Source organism: Apis mellifera, linkage group LG2 (genome assembly GCF_003254395.2).
Source record: "Apis mellifera strain DH4 linkage group LG2, Amel_HAv3.1, whole genome shotgun sequence".
NCBI classification, from domain to species: Eukaryota; Metazoa; Arthropoda; class Insecta; order Hymenoptera; family Apidae; genus Apis; species Apis mellifera.
This window is the reverse complement of record NC_037639.1, coordinates 10,299,216-10,320,218: the sequence shown is the minus strand read 5'-3', so window position 1 is coordinate 10,320,218 and position 21,003 is coordinate 10,299,216. Positions and strand designations below refer to the sequence as shown.

Below are 21,003 nucleotides of genomic sequence, written 5' to 3'. Positions count from 1 at the left end.
TTGTTTCTTTATTTCTCTCTCCCTCTCTCTTCCTATTAAACTCTAAAAATAAAAGAGGAAACTTTGCAACGATATGCAAAGCCAACGGAAAAATTATTTTTTTTTTTTCCCCCTTCTTTTCCCTTTCCCCTTTTTCCTCTTTAAAACGGTCGATTCTCTAACACACCGCAAACGTACAATTTTCTTTTCTTCCTCTCGTTTTTTAAGCGTACTCAGTCTTATGCGAGCCACGAAATGTCTGGTGCACCACAGTTTCACGCGGGTTCGTTAAATCGTAGCGAATCTGACGAGCAAAACGAAAATAGTAGACGCGTGATCCGGACTGACAGGATTTCTGTTATTTAACGAAAAAAAAGGAAAGAGCAAGAAAAAAGAATACAAATTAAATTAGTCGAAACGATCGATCGAACGTAGGAAGGTCGTGTTTCTATATCATCTAAGGAAACAGCAATAACAAAATATATAAGCGATGAAGAGAATGCTCAAATTGAAAACGAATATTATTCAACGAGTGATTTTTCTCCCGTAATTTTTTTCTTTTTCTTCTTTTTTTTTTCTTTTCTTTTTTTCCTTTTTGGATACGTAAGCGTAAACGAGAAGTTTAAGATAATATGCAGGAAAAAAAATAGCATCGATAGAAAATCTATCGCGCTTCGTATCCATGTCGTGTTTTTAAACTCGCGAGAATCGAGTTGCGGATAATTCGTACGAGACGAAAGTGTTCCTCTTGAACGTGTCTCTTTTTATATCATGATAAACAATGAAATTAGTATTATTGCTGTGCATTCGCTTAATCGTGAACTATGTATTATTGCTTTGCGAGATTTTTCCGTTTTCTTTTTTTTTCTTTTTTTCTTTTTTTTTTTTTCAAATCTTCCCTTTCGAACGATCACGAACCACACTTTCGAACGATCGTGATCATTTCTTCATTTTCTTCGCAAAAAAAAAAAAAAAACGATAAGAAATCTTATCGATTGTCTACGATGGATAGCGATTTTTTTTCTTTCTGTTTCTTTCCTCTGTTTGTTGTTATTGTTTTGTTTTTTTTTTGTTCGACGTACAGCGTTTAAGGATTGTTGATTATTGTTTTTTTTTCTTCTTTTTCTTTTTTTTCTTTTTTTTGCATGTCTGTCGTTTCAATTGTCGGTAATATTTACAACCTCGGACCGCTCGAAACTTACTCGAAGCTCGCGCGCGAAATAACATCGATCGATGAACACTAACGTGTGGTACGTAGTAGATACTATAGTTGGTAGTAGTAATAGTCTAAAAAAGATCATACACATATTTCGCGCATGCACGCAGCATTTCGTGCGCTACAAGCATGCACAGGGCACTTGTTATGTACAGGAGATATTCACACGCTATACGTACACGTGTATCATTAAATATACGGCCTACGTAAGATTTTTCTCGAATATACAGCGTTTAAGGTACACTCGGAAACTCGAGCGGTTAACAGTATTCGACGCCTGTAAATTTTTTACTACGATTTTTTCTCTCTCCTCGACTCATTCTCTCGTCTCTCTCGCTCTCTCTCTCTCTCTCTCGCTCGCTCGCTCGCTCGCTCGCTCTCTTCTCAATAGAATTATTTTTATATACATATAGATTTATATATGTATATATATAATATATACTTATATAGATTTTTTTTTTCGATACCATAGGTACATGTAATTGCTTACGCGATTTATGTACAAATTATCACGGTTTCAGGTAGCCGAGAAGATCAGTAATTAAACGAAAACGAAATCCGGCCATATCGGTCCGTCAAACGAATCTCATATTTTTTCCATTCGCGCGTATTCGAACGATAATTTATTGCTATCGATATACTTTTTTTTTTTTTTTCAATTTTCTATTCGTCTCTTCAATTTTATCTTTCAATAAAACATACCCGATGTTCAATCGATGATGATCTCGCTTGAGAATTATTTTTACTTTGCAAGCAACACTCGCTGCTACTCGCTACTATGGTCGCTAACGAATTCTCCTTTAAGGCGAAATTTTTTTTTATGGCTATAATCGTAAGGCGATGCAAGTCGTTTATATCGGTCGATCGGTGAAGAAATCGCGGTGTAGCTTGCGAACGTGCGAGCGCTCATCGATCGATCATCGTCCAAGTTCGATTTATATCGAAGGGAACAATACCGGGCCGATATGACTGTTCTCATCTTCGAATAATAGCGGTAATAATAATAATAACATCGCTGGCAATATTATTAATTTATACTGCGCGGTAACGAAAAAAAATCAACGTCCCTTCGTCGGCTCGACATTCGACGTGCATCCACGTCTTTTCTCCTCTATCCCTTAGACTAATTTCTCTCTCCATACTCATTTTTCTATTTTTCTCTATCTACTGATAACTATTATTATTATTATTATTATTATTATTATTATTATTATTATTATTATTATAACATCCCCTCTCTTCTCTCTCTTTCATCCTTTCTTTTTTTTTTTCTTTTCCTCTCCATCTTTCTTGCTACGTTCATCGATAAAACGAAACACGTTACAATTTAAACGATACAGCCATACACACGGAAAAGCGGAAACTCGAAACGAAACAGTACCTCTTTCAACAGCTTAATAAAACACAATGCGCGGAGCGGAATTTAATTTTCCTAAGCGGCAAACAATTGTAATCGGACTAAGCGCAAATTTATAACATTCCTTCTTCCCTCTTTTTTTTTTTTTTTTCCCCCTTTCTCGAAGATATCGAACAATATCATTCGTTCCTATCATTTGTTTCATCCCCTACCATTTGGCCGCCTATCTCACTTCTCTCTTTCATTAACGCGTACGCACGATTTAGAATAATCTTGACTAATCAGTTAAATATCACAATCTATGATAAGAAGTTCATAAATATATGTATGTATATATATATATATATGTATATATATATATATATATATATATATATATATATATATATGCATAGATATATGTCACTAGTCACGCCATGCTGGAAAAACCGACACAGCGTCACAAATTAGAACCGACACAGTTTTACAAAAATAAATTGTCTCGGATGTGTTAATGTGTGATGGTGGTGTGAACGTTACCTACTATATATATATATATACTCGGGACAATGTGTACGGCTTGCTATACTCGTCTGTCAAAAAATTCAATTCGAATTTCCTCCTAAATTTTTCACCAACTTACACTAGAAGAAGAAGAAGTAGAAGAAGAAGAAGAAGAAGAAGAAGCTAATTTTACGTAAACGAAATTCTCGGTGTAAATACGCTGCTGTCATATGCTTCGAACAAAACGATACCTCTTCACCAATAATAGAACATACCAATTAGAATTTTCAATAATTTTTCCATAAATAAAATACGAGAAATAGTGGCATTAAACGAGTTTCATTGTTTAACGCGTTCTATTATACGTACACGGTTGTACGTAAACGAGAAAAATGCGAAAGCGAAGGAAAATTAGAAGAAGAAGAAGAAGAAGAAGAAGAAGAAACAGAACAGGAAAAGAAGAAAACGGAGAAGAAACAACGGTACGTGATGAGGTTGTAGGTGTGTACGTGTATATGTATATACGTAAAAAGAGATCGTGATAAAAAAAATATATATATGTATATATGTATACTATGATCTATGTATGTACATGATGAGACCCTCTGTACGCGGACCGAATTTAATTGGAAAATAAGTTGAAGTTTCTACGCGCACGACGATTCGATGATCGGCCACTCATAGCTAACTACATATCATTTACATATCTTATTAAACGTATTTACAGGAGGACAATTTGTCGTAAATCTGATTATTCTCTCTGAGTTGATTGGTATTTACAAAAAAATTCCTGGCTGGTGTTTTTCACGTGTTTTTCGCAGAAAAAAAATGCGTGTCACTCAGCGGTGTGTCTTCGAAAAGAAAGAAACCAACGAACACTTTTATTTACTCGTTTTAGCTACTCTTATTTAGCTATTCTTTACTAAAACGTTTCTTTTTAAACGTTTTTTGTGTGTAACGAAAAGGAAAAAAAAAAAAAAAAAGAAAAAAAAAATAATAGTCTTTTCTTTCTTTTTTTGTTGGCTGGTCACGTGATCCTTTATCCTTTGCACAAATACGCATACACACGAGTTGACTAAAATTTCGATGTCGTCGTTTCATCCCACTTGTTATCATCGTCTCTTTTCGCTCGAAAAACGGATAAGCATGAATTTTGACTCATTCGTTTTTCCTTTTCTTTTTTCCTTTTTTTTATAAAAATTCTCGTTTTCACTTTGATGTCTTTCTTTCTTTTTTTTCTCTATTCCCCCCCTCCCCTTGCTTTCCATTTATTTTTCCTTCACAGCGAGTCGCGAGTTACGACGAAATGCAACAATTCGAACCTCCCCTTCCGATCTCCTGATGGACCTGAGAGAGATTTTTGCAACGATTTTTCGGTAAAAAAAATTGATTTCGCGGAAAAAGAAATAGTATGTATATATCAGTCGATGTCCTAACATCCTACCTACTGCCAATATATAATTATCAATGCTTGAAAAAGGGGTCTAGCATCGGTATTGTTGATCCACAACTCGATGATCCCGATTCGCTTTTCCATGTGAAAAATATAATAAAATCGGAACAGAAGCATCGTTACGAGATTGAAAAAAAAAAAAAAATGCCATTTTATTTTGCCCATCGTAGCCTCTTGTAGCGAACAGTTCAAGGAGGGAATAAACGATAATAATATGTATTCCGGGAATGTTTTGCAACGTAACGATAATCGTGAATTTGATGAATCGCGTTCGCGTATTTTTTATATCGTATCGATATTTCTCGCGTCGATCTATTTTTGTAAACAAGTAAGTATCGAGAGATACTGATAAGAAATTGAAAAAAAGAAAAAAAAAAAAGAAATCTGGAACGTGCTTCTGTCTCTGTTTCTGCGAAACCCGACTTTTTTTTTTACGCGTGTATCCTCTAAAGTGAGCGATCCAATAACGCGATTAACATGCCTGACGACGATGGTGGATTCTTTCTAAGAAAAACGATCATCGGCTGGCAGAATATATAGACGACACGCGGTACAAAAAGAAAGGATCATTGGTTGTATCGCTATTCCTGCTCGAGATTACTCGTTCATTCGGTAGACGGAATAAGCATGCAAAACATCGTTTTTCCAATCTTGTTTCATCCACGTATTGCGAAATTGTATGATCGCGTACACATGTCCGTTCCCACCGTGCGCATGCTCATCACATCGAGGCGTTCACCGAACATGAAGACTTTGTCCCATTCTCGACAGGCTTCAGACCTTTGGACCATCAACGACGGCGACGAGGACGACCATGAAAAAAAGGATGTCGAAAAAAATAGGAGGTAGACAAACGCCCGTGGCGTACGGTCCTCAGCCTGGAGTGGGTGGGGTCTTATGTCAGTGAATATTAAAGTTATACTGCTTACGGGTGGACGAGATACGAAGCCATCGGCTAACGGCCAATGGCTCCGGGTGACAGTTCGACCAAGATATGTCCCCGAAATGAGGATAGGGGGAGGAGGTGGTCGTGGCCTCGACCTGTATCGCGGTGGGCAAGTCCTGTTGATGGTGGTACTCGTGTTTGATCCTCTTCGACTGCCGTTGCGTGACGGGGCTCGCGCGAGTCGCGTGATTCAGTCTCTTCCCGTTGATCTGTGTCGCGTGTTGCTGCTCCAATTGCTCCAACTGGTCGAGCTGATCCATCGGCTCGAACAGCAAACTGGGCATAGACGGTATAGGAGAATGGGCGATATTGTTGGAACGTGGTAACTCGACCAGTAACTTGGATTTGTCCTTGTAAACGGGGGAGTAGATGGTCATCGCCGCTTCCTGGTCGATGTCCATCGGTGTCTCAGCCTCGAGGACCGTCGTGACCAACGACGGTTGCGTACACGTGGCTGGCAGTGTTGCTGGCACAGGTATAGCTGGGGATGCTGTGCTCGGTATCAGGGTGGCGACCGACGACGATTCCTCGTTATTAGCCGGCAACGGTGACAGAGATGGCAACACCACGGATATCGGGGCCATCATCGAGCTCGATTGCGACGAACCGGTCGAATTCACTAGCGTCGACTCCAGGCTCCTCAGCTCCTCGTTGGCGAAGTCCTCTTCGAGCTTGGTCTAAAAAAGAGAAGCGTTGGCGACTCGCAATAAGAATCGTAGGGCCCATACGAGATGTGTTGGCGTTTAAGTGCCCAAAAGAAACCATGCCTTACAGGTTTAGTGGAGCCATGCGGGGCCAGACACCGATAAAGCAAATCAACAGCCTGCAATAACAAAAACAGAAAACAGGTATCAACCGACACCCTACTTGCGGACTACTGGTCGCAGCTGACTCGTCTGGGTCATCGATCGATCCATGTTTGTCAGCTACATTACTACTTTCTTTTTCTTCCGTTTCTTTTCTCTCTTTTTCTTAAACCTTTCTTTCTTTCGTTTCTTTTTTTTTCTTAGCCTCGCTACGTTCCGTCTAGTGCGTCTTAAGAGATCTACGAAAGAGAATGATTTTTTCGGGTATCGATCGATATCTGATGCCTAACACCTTCTCGAAAACTTGGAAGGAACGAGTGAATTTTAGTGAATCGACGGGAAACCAGATTGTTACATATCACCTACAGTTCGAATCTAGTTTCTATTAAAAGTATACTTGCAAGCGATCGATATAACGCACGACCAATATTTATTTATTTTTTTTTTTTAATTAATTAAGATCGACACGATCTGTGGCCATGGCAACCCTCGAAGGATTCGTACATTTCTTAAAGACGCTGCGGAATTTTATTCCCAATGAAAATATTTGACAGAAGAGAGTTCAAAAATTTATCGAACTGCGAATCTTTATAGAATATCTTTTCTCTCGAATTGAAGCATTCGAAGCCGTTGACAAATTTGCAAACTATTCTAAAAATTCGAAAAAATTCTAGCTAACGTTCGCTCTAGAAAAAGATGTGCTCTAAAATTTTTTAGAGAATTAATATATCTCTCCGAAAAATGAAATGTATAGAAAAAAAAAGTGATTTGAAATAAAGAGGTTCGAAAGTGAATTTGAATAGATTAGAGAAAAAGATAAATTTACTCCACTACTCGCTTGATTTCACCATATTTTATCAAAGGATAACGAGAAATGAAAGTTTTATTGTATCCAATATCAAATATCGGATCATGCATAAATATCACCTTATAAAATGAAATTGAATAAGAAGTACGTATTTATAAATATTTGATTAAATTGAAAAGAAACGAAATTTTAATTATAGAATTTTTAGGCAAAATTGAAGCAAATTTCCTTCAAAGCTTTGAAAATTCTCGAATAAACGATACACAATATTCCTATAACGATACATTCACGATCACACGACGATCACAGAGAGATATCTCGAATAGAAAGAAAAAAAAAAACAACAAGTTTTGGACACCAATCAATTTTTCTTTCAATCACCAACAAAACAACTTTCATTTCCGGTCAACCAAACCAAAAGAATACAGAAAATATTTTAAATTTCTCGTCTAAATAATTATATACATCTTTCTCCCCCCAAAAAAAAAAAAAAATCACCATTTACAAGATATATGATCGACAAAATACAATAAATAGTGGTACTAATTTATACATATATGTATAAAAAAAAAGAAAAACTAACAATAACAAAACAAGAGGACGTCGCAGCACGAAGGATCATCACACCGTACAACTGTGTTACCAAGAATATGTATATGTATACCACAGAAGAAAAATCGAAGAATAAAAAAAAAAAAAAAAAAAAAAAAAAAGAACAAAGAGATACAATAATATAATATCGATACGGGAATTCCTTACCTTTGGCAGTGGATACGTGTCTGGCAGCGATAGAACGGGTGGCGAACTGGGTGCTTCCGTTTCGATGGTCAAGGTGGGAGTAGTAGGTGTTAAGGGGTTCAAGCTCGAAGTCGCGGAGGATACGGTCACCGTACCGGTCACCGTTACTTTTGTCGGCCTGTTCGGGACATCTTTTGAGGCGCGATGCTCCGCGAGGAGTTTATCAAAAGTTTTACTCCGGCCGACGACCGTCCGGCGCAACGAGACCGTGTGCGCTTTGCACGTGAGCGACCTGGTGCAAGGTTTGCCGGTTTCCTCGTTCCACACTCCGCAATGCCTGTCCGGATCGTATTCCCGATCCTTGAGCAACGATCGATCAGTTTTGAGTCTCTTCCGACGAGGTTGACCCGTCGCCGTGCCCGGACTTTTCACTGGGCTCGAAGCGATCACCGATCCTGAGCCGGAGTTCGACGTCTGAACAGACGATGGTAACGACTCAAGGGGTGATCGAGGCGACGAGGGGACCGATATTGACGTAGACGACAAGCTCGTTGAGATGGTGGGTTGTTCCGTGTTCCGTTTCACATTCGCGTGATTGACCTTATTGCTCCCGCCACTCGAGATCTGGGGCGATGACTGCGTCTTTTTCAATTTCGACACTTTGCAATAAGGTGTCTTCAAAGGAGTTTTTACAATTGGGGTAGAAGGAGGTGGAAAATTGACCGTGCCGGAAGGATGGCGATTTTCTGTAGCAAAATAGAAACAATGTTTAATATAGAGTTGATGATAAATACGAGATATATATAGATAGAATTGATGATAAATACTTGACCCAGAAATGTATGAGCTGTACGTATGTTTATAATTGTATCTAATTAAGAGAAATATAATATTTGAATATTATGTCGATATGAAAAAGAACTAAGTGAAAAGAATTAATAAATGAAACTAATAAATGAACTAAGAATCTAGTTTGTATTCTTTGTATTATTTACAATTAAAATTATTTCATTACTTAAATATAATAGATTTTATTTGGAAACATAACGAATAAAATGAATGGAATGATAATATAACGTACCCATATGTTGAATAAGAGCTTGTGGTTTGACTATTGCATGGCAGGTTTCACACACTACCGTGTAAAAAGTATCTCTTTCAGGACAAAATCCATATAAATCAATATCTGAAATAAAAATTATTTTGTTAAAAAAAAAGTAAGATTTTAATTCTTAAGATTTATATCGAATCAAAATATTGTAAAGTACAGATTATGAAATATTATTTACCTTCTGCTGAGAGCCGTGTAACTGAGCTAGAGAGTTGAGTATCTGGTTCTTCATCGCCTGAAACAAATCAAGTTTTTTTATAGAATATATAATAAAGCAATTAGTACAGGCTACAAGGACATTTCAATAGCAAATCATTATGTACGAGTAATATGCGATGAAGATAAATATTTCAAGAGAAAATATAAAATAATTATTCTTATGCTTAAAGTATAAAGTTCAAGATCATTATATTATAATTATAATTACCATGTTAAGAAAGATTACAACAAATCAAAAAATATTGTTAGCTTCATGTCTATTGAATCTTGTCCTTAAAAGATCTTTTTTCATTCATTTCCATCAGTTTCTAAGCAGAAATGTGAAATAAAAAACACAAACTTCTGGGTAAACAACTTTTATTATGTATACATTTCATACATGCATAATTCTTTCAACAAAAAATCTTATAAGAGAGAGAGCATAAATATAAAAATACAAGTGTACAATATATCGTTCGAATAAGATCTACCGAATAGCGCGATTCGATTAAGATCGTTTCGCGAAATTTTTGTGATCCATGCCAATATACTATATGCTCTAAAGCTAAAGTTTCGACGCTCCGTATTTCACAGTCAGTTTCGCTACAAATTACATAATTGTCAGTGGAAAGGGCCGTTAAAATACGCGTGATATTGCGAGAAAATATCAACTATGAAGCGCACTGGACAATTGTTGACAACCGTTTTAAATAAATGCATGTGATGGGCCCTAATGATGCCCTGCGTCAAGTCGACGGACAAAGGAGCATCGAAGTTGAGGTTAGGTACACGAGCTAGACGCTTGTCGTTGTCGCAGTTTTAAAGCAGCGACAGCAAACGAACGAACATTTCGATGAGATTCAGCGCACTTACTCAACGGCTTGTCTCGTCCGATTCTTTCGATCCAGCTGGACCAGGGCTGGCCGTGAAAGAATGTTGGGCTGTCACTTCCCGACATTGCCAGTGGCGCTCGCGTTGTGAATGAAACACGATGCGATTTCTCGTGTATATAGCGAGGCGAAAGTGTTTTGGGGCCGGGCCGCGTGGACTGTCAGGTACGGTGAATTGCGTACAGTCTATCTTTTTCTTAACACGACAATTCTTCGAATACATTTGCTCGTACGTGTTCTTCAATATATAAAAAACAATCTATCGAACGAAAGTTTTGACTGGCATGTCTCTGTCGGGTAACATCTTTCACAGACCGATATCGTATCACTTCTTTCACGTTTGTACACCCGAATACGAATAGCACGCTTCGGCGTACAGCACGCACATAGGGTTATTACTGAGTTCCAAGCGCTTGCATTGGACGGACTGACGTGACGTCATGGGCGTATACTCGGCTACTCGTGCGCACCTTACACGAACCAATCAGATGCTTGGATTTCTATCCTGTCCTGTCTCGTCGTGATATCTTATTGGTGATTGTGGCTTGCTCAGCAGGTGGATTAGAAATTTAAAGTTTTTCAAGTATTTTATCTATTTTAATTAATTTCTTTTTATTGTTTATAAAAAAAAATGTAAATTAATTTCAAAAATGAAATTAAACATTTTTTTCTTTCTTTAAGAAACGAAATTAAACATTCTTTTATAAAATAACGTTTCTTCGTCGATATAAATATTACGTGATAACTATTTGAAGTTCTTATATTTTTATTTTAATTATCGTAATTATCGTATCATTCGATATTAAATTTTATATCGATAAAATAACAATAATCGATTAAATCTAATACAAAAAAAGTTTTCAATTTGACTAGCAAAATGTTGATGTGTTTGTGTTGTGATTAAAATTAAACATAACATAACAAAATTTTAAACTTTTTTTTATCCTGCAAAAAATGATCTCTGATTCGGTTCCGTTTGAACTAATTGAGCTCTATTTTTTGAATCACCACGATGTTCTTGAATCTGTTGCCAGTTGATATACCAGAACGGTTGTTTTTCTCTTGGCCAGGTTTTAATCCGATTTACTAAGTTAATATTTCCCAAAGCATCCACTGGCAAATCTGGTGGAATCGTCGAAGTTGTAATAACAGGAGCTGCTCCTAATGCTATTGAATCACCACTGCTCGCACCAAATCGACTTGCAATTGTTTCTTTATTAATATTATTAATTGTTTTCTGTTCTTCCAAATATTGTGGAAGAACATCTGGATAAGGTTTACTGCTTCCGGCAAAAGGTGGTCTCTGTGATTGTACGGAAATAAAAATAGTGAATAAAATTACGATGTATTTTATCTGTAACAACAAATTTGAAAAAAGATTATTGGTTAAATATGTGATACATCAAATTTATATATATATATATATATATATATATATATATATATATATATATTTATATACATTATTATACAAATTTAACTGCGTTTGTAATAAATGATTGTTATAACCTAACATTTTATAAAAATAAATCAACTTGCTCTTAATTATATTTTTTACTTTTATTCATCGAAAGAATAATATTAATTTATTTTTTAAGAAAAAAAGATATATATATAGATTGGAAAATTAATGTAAAGATTTAAAAAATAATATTTATTTCTGTTAATCTTTTATTAATTTCATTTTATAAGAAGAAAGTTTTATAATAAATTTTACTCACCATATTGGACGTGGATGGTATGTTGTTTAAAATACAAAAATGTAATAAATTATACAGCTTGGAAATATTTATGACGTTTTTTAACGAACTATTATAACTATTCGATTTCACTGTTCGAAACTAATCTATTCAAAGCGATGTTGACTGTTGTATATAAATCCACAGACTGGATTCCCCACCATGGATGATCGAGTCATCGATAGAAAATCATTGTAACTTCCCGTATTCCAATTGCGTATGCACAATTTTTAAGATATGAAATTTTTTATGTGTGATAGGGAAAAACTTTACTCAATGTCATCATTACTAATGCCTTTCTCCTTTTGCTCGAATGAAATTCTCGTGAAATCTTCCTTGACACGCATATTTTAAACTAATGAATCAATTTAATAAAAACATTCTGGTTCAAAAGTGATATCAAAAGTACTTTTTAATTTCAAAATTTTTTATCGATAGCAATTGAGAATTTAACATTTTTTTATTTTTCTCCAGAATATTTTTTTTTTTAAATCATATATAATTTTTTAAATACAAAACAAATATTTTATTATAATAATTAATTATAATATAAGAGAAATAATTATAGAATATTGTGGGATTAGTCATAATAAATTTTGTATATATATTTGATTTATACATAATGTAAAATTAATGACCTTTTCTGAATGATTACTATTATGTGTGTATGACAGTATGTTAATGTTTATTTAACGTGATTCACTATTTTATTCATCTATGTAATTTTACATTATCATTTTTCTTCAATATTCATATACAAAGAAAATATAGAGACATTTCGAAAAATTCTTGTAAGAAAAAATTAATACGTCGAATTAATTATAATATGATCATAAATAAGGTTTTTCTAAAATTTATCACATAGATATAATTCACGAATGTTCTAATCTCAAAGCATAAAATATATTTTATTTTGTAAAATGAAATATATATGTCGTTAAATATTATATTTATATATGTACGTATAAATATACGTACGTATTGAATAAGGAAATTATTTCGAAGAGACAATCTTTTCATTCGATAATATAAACAGAATGATAGAAAGAAAAAAACATACGTATGTCAAAAGTTAAAAAAACTATATAGATATAAACGACGTATACGATTGGATACTTTGTTTATGTTTATAAATTTTCCAATTGATCAAAAACATTTCATTCAACATGTATCATTAACATTTATATACAATAAGATGTTTGTGAAAATAATGTTTGTGGAAATTCCAGAATCATGAAATAATTCGTATAAGTTAATTCTCATACTTTGATTCTTCTTTGAATTCGTTGAATTTCTTTAATTTTCCGTTGATATACTATTGGCATGTATTGGTAAAAAATAGAGAAGGGATAATGATTTTTGTAGTCAGGGTCACATCTTGTTATTCTTGATAGTTGGGATCCTCTGGCTGATGTGATTTTTTTTCCTCATCAATCATCAGTTTGAGATATCAAAAAGAATTATTCAACAATGATGAATAATTTTCATTTTTGTTAAAAACAACAAAACAAATTAATTATTTTCTACGATTAAGATTATAACTAATAAAAATAAAATTACGACGAACGTCATTACACACTATTACATTTCATTCGTAATGCACGATAAGAAAAGTTTTTAAGTAGTATACAACTTACGTTATGATTTATTTATTTATGGATTATTCTGGATATTTTGATATTCAAATTCATATTTAATAATGTTAACTTTAATCAATTCTTAATTAATATAAATATAAATCAAAGAGTGATTTCTATTGTTAAATAAGTAAACAGGTTATGATCAAATTTAGCATCTTGCGTCGCAAATCACTGTTGAATATATGTTATTTTGTTTACAAATAATTAGTTTGTAAATTATTATTAATTAAAAAATAATAAATGTTTCTTTTTTGTAAGAAAAGGGTACATACCTATATTAATTTTTTATTTTTATCGCACAAATGTAACAATGATATATTAAATATTTTTTATTAAGTAATTATTCAGATTGAAAATTATTATTATTTCATAATATTCCACACTTAATATAATTATTTCTAAAACAAATACACGAAAACATAATTTAAAATCTAAAATAATTTTTGTAAATATTATATATATTATAATTTTTGTAAATATTATAATAATATATATCTCTTTGAAATATTTAAAAATTATGTATGTATCGAATTTATTAAAAATTATTAAATATAATGAAATGTATGTAATATTTGTATTTTTTATATTAAAAATAAATGTACACTGTAATTTTAAAAAAGAAATGATGAAAATATTCAATGATATGTCTCGTCTATGATCACACGTCAAGAACAAGTATAGATAAAGAGAGGAATTAGTAGGACAAGGATAAATATAGAGTAAAAATTAGGAAATTAACGCCATCTCCCGAATACTGCAAACGAAACACAAGGAGAGTTAATAAAAAACGTAAATAATAGGAGAAGTATAAAGATAGAATAAAAATTAACTTTCAGCGCCATCTGTTGAATGTGAATATATTGTTTTAAGAAAAAATGTTTTTCGTTCTCGAGAGATGGCGCTAATCTATAATTCTTACTCTACTTTATCCTATTTTTGAAGAGATGTTTTTAACATTCAAGAGATGGCACTGATGATCAATTCTTACTTTCTCTATCCTTCTTTTATTTGCTGTTCTTGTCTTTTTGTGTTTCATTTGCGGCACTCTAGAGATGGCGCTGGTTTCCTAATTTTTACTATCTCTGTCTTTGTTCTATTATTTTCTCTCCTTATTTATTAGTTCCACTTTTGCTCCAGAGATGGCGTTAGTTTTCACTTTTAACCTATCTATCTGTCCTTTTCCAACTATTTGCTTTTCTTGTCTATACTTATTCTACAAAATTAATGCATTCAAAAGATGGTTTCGATATCTGATTAACTTTATCGTCTTACCCATTATTTGTTGATTAAAAAAAGCAAATTCTATTAATCTATTCGACCTACTTTTGCATATTTATTCTTTATTATTATTTTATTATATTTTATTTATTTTACACATTTATAAGAAAAGTATAATCTTAACGCGGCATAAAAAATAATACTAATACTGTATCTTAAAAGAATTTGAAAATTTAATTCAGCCTGACCATTTAGAAAATAAATTAATTTTAAACAGACTGTGACATGTGCTTAAAGAGACTAAACGAACTGAGGAAATTGAATCACTTAAATACTAATCAATTTTCTTGATATTTACAAAAAAAGACCATCATTGTTTCGCCTATTATCGGTTTAGTTGTCGACGTCATTTAATTTAGTGTTGCAAACGAGATCATTGCTGCTGATCAACGCGATAATGATAAAATTACTCTCTTTGTTCTACGAGATAAATGTCACTTTCAAGGTCTTTACCAACGGTATCCTTCAATTTTTCTTCAACTTACATTTTCCAATTTTCTTTTCTAATTACCTTTGCTTTCACTCGCCCTTCCTTTTCTAAAAATACTTATTCTAAAAATACTAAAAAAGAAAAAAAAAAGAAAAAAGGAAAAATAAAATTAATAATATATGATCGAAAGTTCAAACGACGAATATTTAAAAAAATAAAATATTATCTCTACACCGTTTCTTCCTTTCTCTTAAAAATCATTATTTAAAACAACTTATTCCAATTCCAAATAATCAAAATATCTCGAAATCCAAATTCATCAGATTATCCCAACAATCTCTCACGCTCATTAATTCTCCATTAATTATCGCGTGAAATCACTCAAATGAGAGACTCGACAAACAAATCCTTCAGAGATATTCCAAACTTTAAGAAACTTTTCGTAAACTTCAATTATTAATATACTCGATTCACTAATTACGTTTATTTCTCTAATTTTACATATACAATATTTTATGTACAATAATTGCTACATTTTTAATATCTACACTTTTATCTTTTTAGTATAATTTTATATTCTAAATGCTCGTGAAATAATGTTTGCCTGCACGTGGCACGTGGATCAAGGCTACTCGTGCTGTAATATCTCGGCTTGAACGTGAAGGTAATTCGTTCGAAGAAATTTGTTATCGACGGAGGTGAATCGCACCCTAACCTATATAGCCGAGGGAACGACGTGTAAAAACAGGTGTCGAAACGAAGCATCATCGAGGAGAGAAAAAGTTAGTTTCGATCGAATCACGGCACGAAGTTCATTCAAGTGGAGTTTCTCCTAGGTCAGTTAGGTCCCTCGATTGCCCTCTTATTAATACATTCGTTGGTATAGTCAATGATTCACGAAGGACGGGTTAAGCTAGTTGCAACGATGCGTTAACACCGTTTTAACCTCTCCCCGATTCGATTCGCCGCCGATTATGCAAAATTTCTTCGCGAGTGCGACCTAATTTCCACCCTCTCGTCCTTTCTCGTGTTTCGAGAACGAAAATCTGAAAAGGATTCACAGGCAATTGTTCTTGGATAATTATTCTTTCAGGGTTTCGTCCATCGATGGAAAAATGGATTCTTGGATTGTTATTCCTTTGTTTCAGGGGATTATCCATCAATCGACCATCGATAGAAAAATAGATTCTTGGATAATTATTCTTTCGTTTCAGAGGGTCGTCCACCAATCGATGGAAAAATGGATTCTTGGATTATTATTCCTTTGTTTCAGGGGATTATCCACCAATCGACCATCGATAAAAAAATAGATTCTTGGATAATTATTCTTTCGTTTCAAAAAGTCGTCCCATTAATCGATGGAAAAATGGATTTTTGGATTATTATTCCTTTATTTCAAGAGTTCCATCAATTGATGGAAAAATGGATTCTTGGACAATTCCTTTACTTCAAGGGGTCGTCTATCAATCAATGGAAAAAAGGGAACACGTATAACGTGACCATTGAACATCCATGTGTCATGTAAAAGAAGACAATTATAGGGATTTAAATCTGTGCTGAAAGATCTAAGAAACCACAGCAATGGCACTTCGAAGACAAGGTCACTGAATTCGACGTTCGATCATTCTACTGAAAATACTGATTTTGAGAACCAGAATCAAGATCTACTTCGATGATCTAAGAATCGACAAGTATACTTCGAAAAGAATAATGAATGGCTAATAATGAATTGATCATATTATCTACTGACAAATGGGTTGAGCATCCTAAGGATAAGAAAGGATAAGAAGAACACGAGCATGGAGAGATTACAAAGTTTCGAACGAAAGAAATTGGACAATCAGAAGAAAGAGTTTCGATTCACCCTATAAAGTGATAAAGTGTTGAACAAGGGATTATAAAATATATACGAATTGTCCACATCCTATCTATAGATTTGGAAATAAAATGTTTGAATAAAATGTGGTTCTCGAGAAATCTATCGAGAAATTGATAAATGAGTTAATTGTTTTTCTATAATTCGGTTCGCTTATTTTATTTTCCAGCAAAAATCTACCGATTGCATTTAATTTATTTGAAAAACTAATCTCACTTTGAAGAGCGTAAATATGTATGTACGATTCGAATAAATGATCCGTTTCGTTTGACGTTAGTCGATCCAGCACAATAACAGAGTTGAAAGACGCGTGGACAAACTGTTTACAAACTGTCATCAATATGAAACTTATACTTAGAATTTTAAACGATCATTAAATTACATCAGCTATAAATTAAAATTGTTGTTTGATTCTTTCTTTTTTTTTCTACTTTTCTTATATTATCAATCGTGTAACACTTCATCGTTCGAAAAGTCTAAAAAAAAAAAAAAATACCTTTATACACGTTCAAAATTCGCGCCGCAAAAACTGTACACCATCGAATTATGAAATTTCGATATTCGAAAACACGGACAATCGGAACGCGGAATTTCCTTCCCATCTCTCGATGCAAAAAACTGGATGAAAAGAATCGCGGAAAGAATAGAAAATGGGAGAATAGGAGGAGAGTGGATGGTAACGCGTGTCCCGACACCGTCGGTCGTTGACACGCGAGGTAATTGGCGGCCAGTTTCGTGTTAACGGGTCGCGGAGGGTCCCGTGATGACCCCGATTCACCGAACCACCGTATCAATTCTCTAAACCTATCACCGCCGCCACCGTGCACCACACACACGCTTTATTTTCCAACTGGAAAGAGAGAGCAGGCTTCGGTAAATTGGAGCTTGCTAATCGTAAGAAGAGGTCAGTAGTGCAGTTTAGCCACGGTATAAGAGCGGCCCCAACACCGCTTTACCCCACTAAAGTAGTTGGAACGTTGCACGGTGCCACCATGAACGTAGTGCTGAACGTAGTGCCATTTTTCTTAGGTAAGCCACCGATCACAGCCGCCGAATCCGTCATTCCTTCCTTTTCCCTTATTCCTCCCGCCCGAGCCCTCCACCACTCGCCAACTCGACTCGCTACGACCATCGTCGATCCATCTCGTCGTCCATAACCTCGATTAATTAAATCCAATCTTCCCTCCGTCCGTTCCATTCTCCCTTTATACTTCCCTGCACTCCTCCCACTTCCTTCAATATTTCGTACAGATCGCGACTCGATCCGAAAACCTCCGAAAGCCTCCTTCCTGCTCTCTCCTCCATGGGCGGAAAGTCAAAACTATAAAGATCCATCGCGTCACGAGAGGAGGCATAATCCATTCGCTTCCATTCGAACCAGCCCCAATCATTCAATCTCGCGTTCACATGGGCGAGGCGGAGGGGGGAGGGAGATGCGGTCGCCGCTGCGCGCGCAGTCCCAGTCCACTCGAGGGAACGGAAAAACCGCGAGGACCGTGGAACGTGAACCGAAAAAACCTCACCGTCCCGCGCTTTTTTCTTTCAGCCGCTCGTGTCTCCCTCGAAACCCCGTGGATACACGGGCCCGAATACACGTTCCACGTCCAAGTGAACTCGACCGCGATCCCGGAGGAAGGTAGCTACATAAGCATCAGGTTGAACGTCGCGTCGAAATTGGTGTGCCAGCCGAAACGTTTCCACGCGTTGACCTGCCATTTTCGCGAGTCGAAGGCGGACAGCTACGTGACGGAGAGCTTGGACCCGGATGCACCGGCGATCCCGGTGAGCCGAGTGTCCAGGCAGGAGGCGTACGAGATCAATCAGGATCAGTTCGAGATCAGGTTCACGGAGCAAGGTTTGGACAGTCTGGTCGTGAACGAGAACGTGCAACCGAGGGAATTGGACATGATTCGGGTGATCGTTGGACAGTTGAACATAGGCGCTCTGGTAGACGAGTACGATCGAACGTTCGAGTTGATGGAAAACTTCACGCAGGGAGAGTGCGTGACCATGTTCACCGTTGAGCGTAACACTGTCGCCGGTTTGAGCCGCGCCGGTCGCGATTACGTTCTGGAGACGGTGTTCGGGCTGAAGGACGGCCAATTGGTGGAGATCAGGAAGATAAGGAATCTTCACATGTGCACGCACAACGTGCCCTATTTCTTCGGCAGCGCGGAGGGTATGAAACAGATGAGCGACGTGGTGTCGACTGTCGTGAGTATATTCTTTTCGATCGATTTTTCTTTCTTCTCTTTTTTCTTCTTTTTTTTGAAAAACCGTTATTCTCAGAGCTCGTCGGAAAGTCACATAGCGATCACCTCGACCGAGTTTATATCCGGAACCACGAACGTGATAACTACCAGCAAGGTGTCCGAGGGGATGGTTACGACCCTGTACGAGAACATAAGCGTGAGATTGGAATCGATATTGGCGGCGAGCGACGATCCACCGGAAGTGAAGGATCCGGAATTGGCAAGCATGTTCATAGGTAGATGGTTGATGGAGAACTCGATGGAGGAAGACGATGAAGACTCGTCGTCGTCGTTGGAGGTTTGATTTCGCGGCCTTGAAACGCAATAAAATTCAAGTTGTATCACTATTGTTGTAAATAGTGTTGTAAGTGTGCATGTTTGTCGTTCGATTCTGTAAATAATAAAGCGCTCTTTCCTTTGTACAAATAAATCCTTTGTTTGACACAGCTCTTTTCCTCGTAATCGAAACTCGAGAAGAACGTATCGATGCAATTTTTTGTTCCATGTTATAAGTAAATATTGTATCATCGCGAGGATCTTATAAGCGTCCATTCACCAACTACTTGAGGTTACTCCTATAAACTAAATATAGCTGCCAATTATTTCTTTCAAACGAATCGCACTTTGGAGTAGATTAAATAATCGTTTCGAATCGTTTTCGCTTTCGATTTAATCTTAGTCTTAATGTTAGAGAAGAAGAGATTGGAAACAAAGTTGTGAAAGCGTTTCTTAATTGTTAGATTATTTTTTAATAATTCGATTCGAAGGAAGCAAAAATCTTATCGCGTGTGGATCGATTGGTAATGAAGATACGCGGCGTTTAACTCAATCGGTATAAATGGCGTTCTCGAAACGAGAAAAACAAATCCATTTCGCTACTCTTTTTAAAATTTTGCGCGAACCCGAGAACACGCCACTTATTTAATCAAATCGTTTCATCGCTCGGCGCGTTGATTGAGACATAAAAAGTTAACGCCATATTCAAGTTTCAAAGTAGCGATAGAATTTTTTCTCCGCAGTTTAAACTGCGTCAAAGAATTTGACTTTACGTTAGACGAGACCATTGTTAAATTAATTTCGCGTAAAGGAAAAGAAATGAATCGTTCAATTTTTGACATTTAATAGAGAATAGAATAGAAAATGGACTTGTGATCAAAAGTTATTAAATTATTGCGTCGATTGAATGAGAGATTCGATTTTAGCTTATCAATATACATGAAGCATCAATGTAATAATAAAGGGGTGGAAAAAAGTCTGCGAATAAAATAGTTTGCAGAATGAATTATTATTTTTGTCGTTGCTCATATTTCTATAGATTTTTTTTTTCCCCTCTTTAAAATGGTGTTCTACTTTTGAATGATCATCTCAAACAATAATGTAATTAAAATTAGAAGTGAATCTGCGAATTATTTTTGTTATTGTTCATATTTCTATAGATTTGACATTTCTTTTTTCAAAATGGTATTCTACTTTTAAACGATTATCTCAAACATTTTTTAAATAGATTGAAATTTCGATCTTGAAATGATTTTTCATATGATTTTACAATGATCTTCTATCTTTACTGTCAAATGATCCTTCGAATGAGCTCGATCCTCGAGGATCTCATTCTTCACCCTCGAGGATGATTACAATGTCCAAAATTTTAATGCAATACAATCGAAACGAAAAGATAAACGTTCTTTTCAGTATCGTTCATTTCAGATTAAACACAGCTCGAGAACCCGGTTAAAATTTCGTCTAAAAGGCGTGTCTCGGTCAGAACGATCCAAGAACTGATAGAAAATGATATCAGACACGTGA

At 35.3% G+C, this 21,003-nt stretch overlaps 3 protein-coding genes across 7 annotated transcripts; 1 reads left to right on the top strand and 2 right to left on the bottom strand.

Moving 5' to 3' along the window:
• Window positions 1–855: 855 nt before the first annotated feature.
• LOC100578437 (ataxin-7-like protein 1) lies at window positions 856–10,659 on the bottom strand. 3 transcript variants are annotated; one of them, XM_006565927.3, is made up of 6 exons: window positions 9,969–10,659; window positions 9,076–9,132; window positions 8,868–8,972; window positions 7,808–8,532; window positions 6,207–6,257; window positions 856–6,111 (listed from the first exon to the last, which is right to left on the bottom strand). In XM_006565927.3, the coding sequence occupies exons 1-6, from the start codon at window positions 10,051–10,053 to the stop codon at window positions 5,389–5,391; spliced, it is 1,746 nt and encodes a 581-aa protein (XP_006565990.1). In that variant the 5' UTR covers window positions 10,054–10,659; the 3' UTR covers window positions 856–5,388. The 3 variants fall into 3 exon arrangements, with proteins under 3 accessions (XP_006565990.1, XP_026295022.1, XP_026295023.1); XM_026439237.1 differs by having other exon boundaries at window positions 9,325–10,650; XM_026439238.1 differs by lacking the exon at window positions 6,207–6,257 and having other exon boundaries at window positions 9,325–10,650.
• Window positions 10,660–10,887: 228 nt separating this feature from the next.
• Window positions 10,888–11,887, bottom strand: LOC726803. 2 transcript variants are annotated; one of them, XM_006565866.3, is made up of 2 exons: window positions 11,707–11,887; window positions 10,888–11,339 (listed from the first exon to the last, which is right to left on the bottom strand). In XM_006565866.3, the coding sequence occupies exons 1-2, from the start codon at window positions 11,707–11,709 to the stop codon at window positions 10,926–10,928; spliced, it is 417 nt and encodes a 138-aa protein (XP_006565929.1). In that variant the 5' UTR covers window positions 11,710–11,887; the 3' UTR covers window positions 10,888–10,925. The 2 variants fall into 2 exon arrangements, with proteins under 2 accessions (XP_006565929.1, XP_016766413.1); XM_016910924.2 differs by having other exon boundaries at window positions 10,888–11,288; window positions 11,707–11,873.
• A 5,656-nt stretch (window positions 11,888–17,543) lies between these two features.
• On the top strand, window positions 17,544–19,630 carry LOC726793. Of its 2 annotated transcripts, XM_001122514.5 has the most exons (3): window positions 17,544–17,977; window positions 18,495–19,162; window positions 19,238–19,630. In XM_001122514.5, the coding sequence occupies exons 1-3, from the start codon at window positions 17,941–17,943 to the stop codon at window positions 19,502–19,504; spliced, it is 972 nt and encodes a 323-aa protein (XP_001122514.1). In that variant the 5' UTR covers window positions 17,544–17,940; the 3' UTR covers window positions 19,505–19,630. The 2 variants fall into 2 exon arrangements, with proteins under 2 accessions (XP_001122514.1, XP_026295047.1); XM_026439262.1 differs by lacking the exon at window positions 17,544–17,977 and having other exon boundaries at window positions 18,323–19,162.
• The last annotated feature ends 1,373 nt before the right edge of the window (window positions 19,631–21,003 follow it).